Source organism: Sinocyclocheilus anshuiensis, unplaced genomic scaffold, assembly GCF_001515605.1.
Source record: "Sinocyclocheilus anshuiensis isolate Anshui unplaced genomic scaffold, SAMN03320099.WGS_v1.1 scaffold769, whole genome shotgun sequence".
NCBI lineage: Eukaryota > Metazoa > Chordata > Actinopteri > Cypriniformes > Cyprinidae > Sinocyclocheilus > Sinocyclocheilus anshuiensis.
This window is the reverse complement of record NW_015539878.1, coordinates 114,708-116,172: the sequence shown is the minus strand read 5'-3', so window position 1 is coordinate 116,172 and position 1,465 is coordinate 114,708. Positions and strand designations below refer to the sequence as shown.

The 1,465-nt window shown below is 35.4% G+C and overlaps 1 protein-coding gene across 1 annotated transcript in view; it reads left to right on the top strand.

Moving 5' to 3' along the window:
- Positions 1-1,465, top strand: part of LOC107685372 (dihydroxyacetone phosphate acyltransferase-like) — a 12,550-nt gene that overhangs the window by 7,522 nt on the left and 3,563 nt on the right. The window contains exon 9 of the mRNA XM_016481940.1: positions 769-992. Coding sequence (XP_016337426.1) covers positions 769-992 — 224 coding nt within the window. The remainder of the gene's footprint in view (positions 1-768; positions 993-1,465) is intronic.

The window sequence follows — 1,465 nt, the reverse complement described above, 5'->3', positions numbered from 1 at the left end:
ATTTCATTACACCAAATACACAAAATAATGTTCTTTTTAGCAGCATCATATGACCCCTTTAAATAAAAAAATATTTTTTAATTTGGCTGAATTTTAAGCTTTTTTGTTATGCTTTACCTTTATATTTTTGTCAAAAAATTTTGCTAGTCTGATCAAATAATTAGTCAAAATAGAGATTTTAACGCTTTCCCTGCCAGATAATTATTTTTTAGTTGACAGCCACCACCAGCATTTTGTGATCATATTCACAAATCATTCATGACACATTATTTTGTTATATGAAATATTATGTTGTATGAATATCTAAACAGTGAATATGTCCAAAAGAGAGAATAAAAAGAAAAAGAACAGAGCCTCTGTTTACAGCTTTCAGATGATGTATAAATCTCAATTTTGAAAAACTGACACTTAAGACTGGTTTTGTGGTCCAGGGTCACATTTAGATTTTTGAAAACAAGGATTGCAAGAATGACACCGCGTGATAACGTTGTCATCGTGAAAATGTCACCAATGGTGGGGAAAGAGTTAAAAAACATGATTGATATTCAGTCCCCACACTGCAAATGCAAGGTCAAGTTGAGTGTTTGGCATTGTGGGATATATAGTATTACACACAGTGTGTGTACCGATGAATCCTGCACGTTTTTGCATCTTGTTATTCCATGCTAATAGACAAATACTGCTCGAAATATACATACTCCATACTGCAGAAGTAGTAGTATGCTGTTATTAGCTCAAAAACCTCACAATTTTTTGTCTCATTTACAGAGACCTGCCTATGAAGCCCAGTAAGGAGACGCAGGAGTTTGTATCTGGTCTCGCCCACATGATCATCCGTTTGCAGGAGAGAAATGTGGTACTGAGCGCCTGGAACCTGATGGCCGTGGTTCTCCTTCAGAACCTACAGGGCATTGATTTGGACCTGCTGACCCATAAAACCCTGTGGCTGAGGAGACTCGCCCTGCGGTTTGGAGCTCATCTCAGATGGCCCAGTAAGGATGTGTGTAGAGATGATGCTCTATAAATAAACGTGGTATCGCATTACACCATACTACATAAAAATACAATCAGCTAGTGGCTTCAGTGCTTTATAGACAGCTTCTGTTGCATGCTGTCAGTTGGCAGAGAAAATATGTTTGATTTATTTGTTTGAATAAGTAAAATCTTACAGTGGACCTCTATAGGGCAGGACATTAAAATACAAGCCAAAGCTGAACATTACACATAAATAAATGAGACTAGCATGATTAAAATCACTTACGAACTTTTCAAAATTATATCTCATGTCACCGCCTATTCTGGCCATGTAAATGCAATTATTTCTGATTGATGCGCATAAATACTAGAAAAAGTTGAAAAACTTGATCATAACCAGAACTTCATCAGTTTCTGTTTTTTACAATACTAAAACAACATTTAGACAACTTTAGAGCTCAAATAACTTTTTTTTTTTTTTTTTTTTACA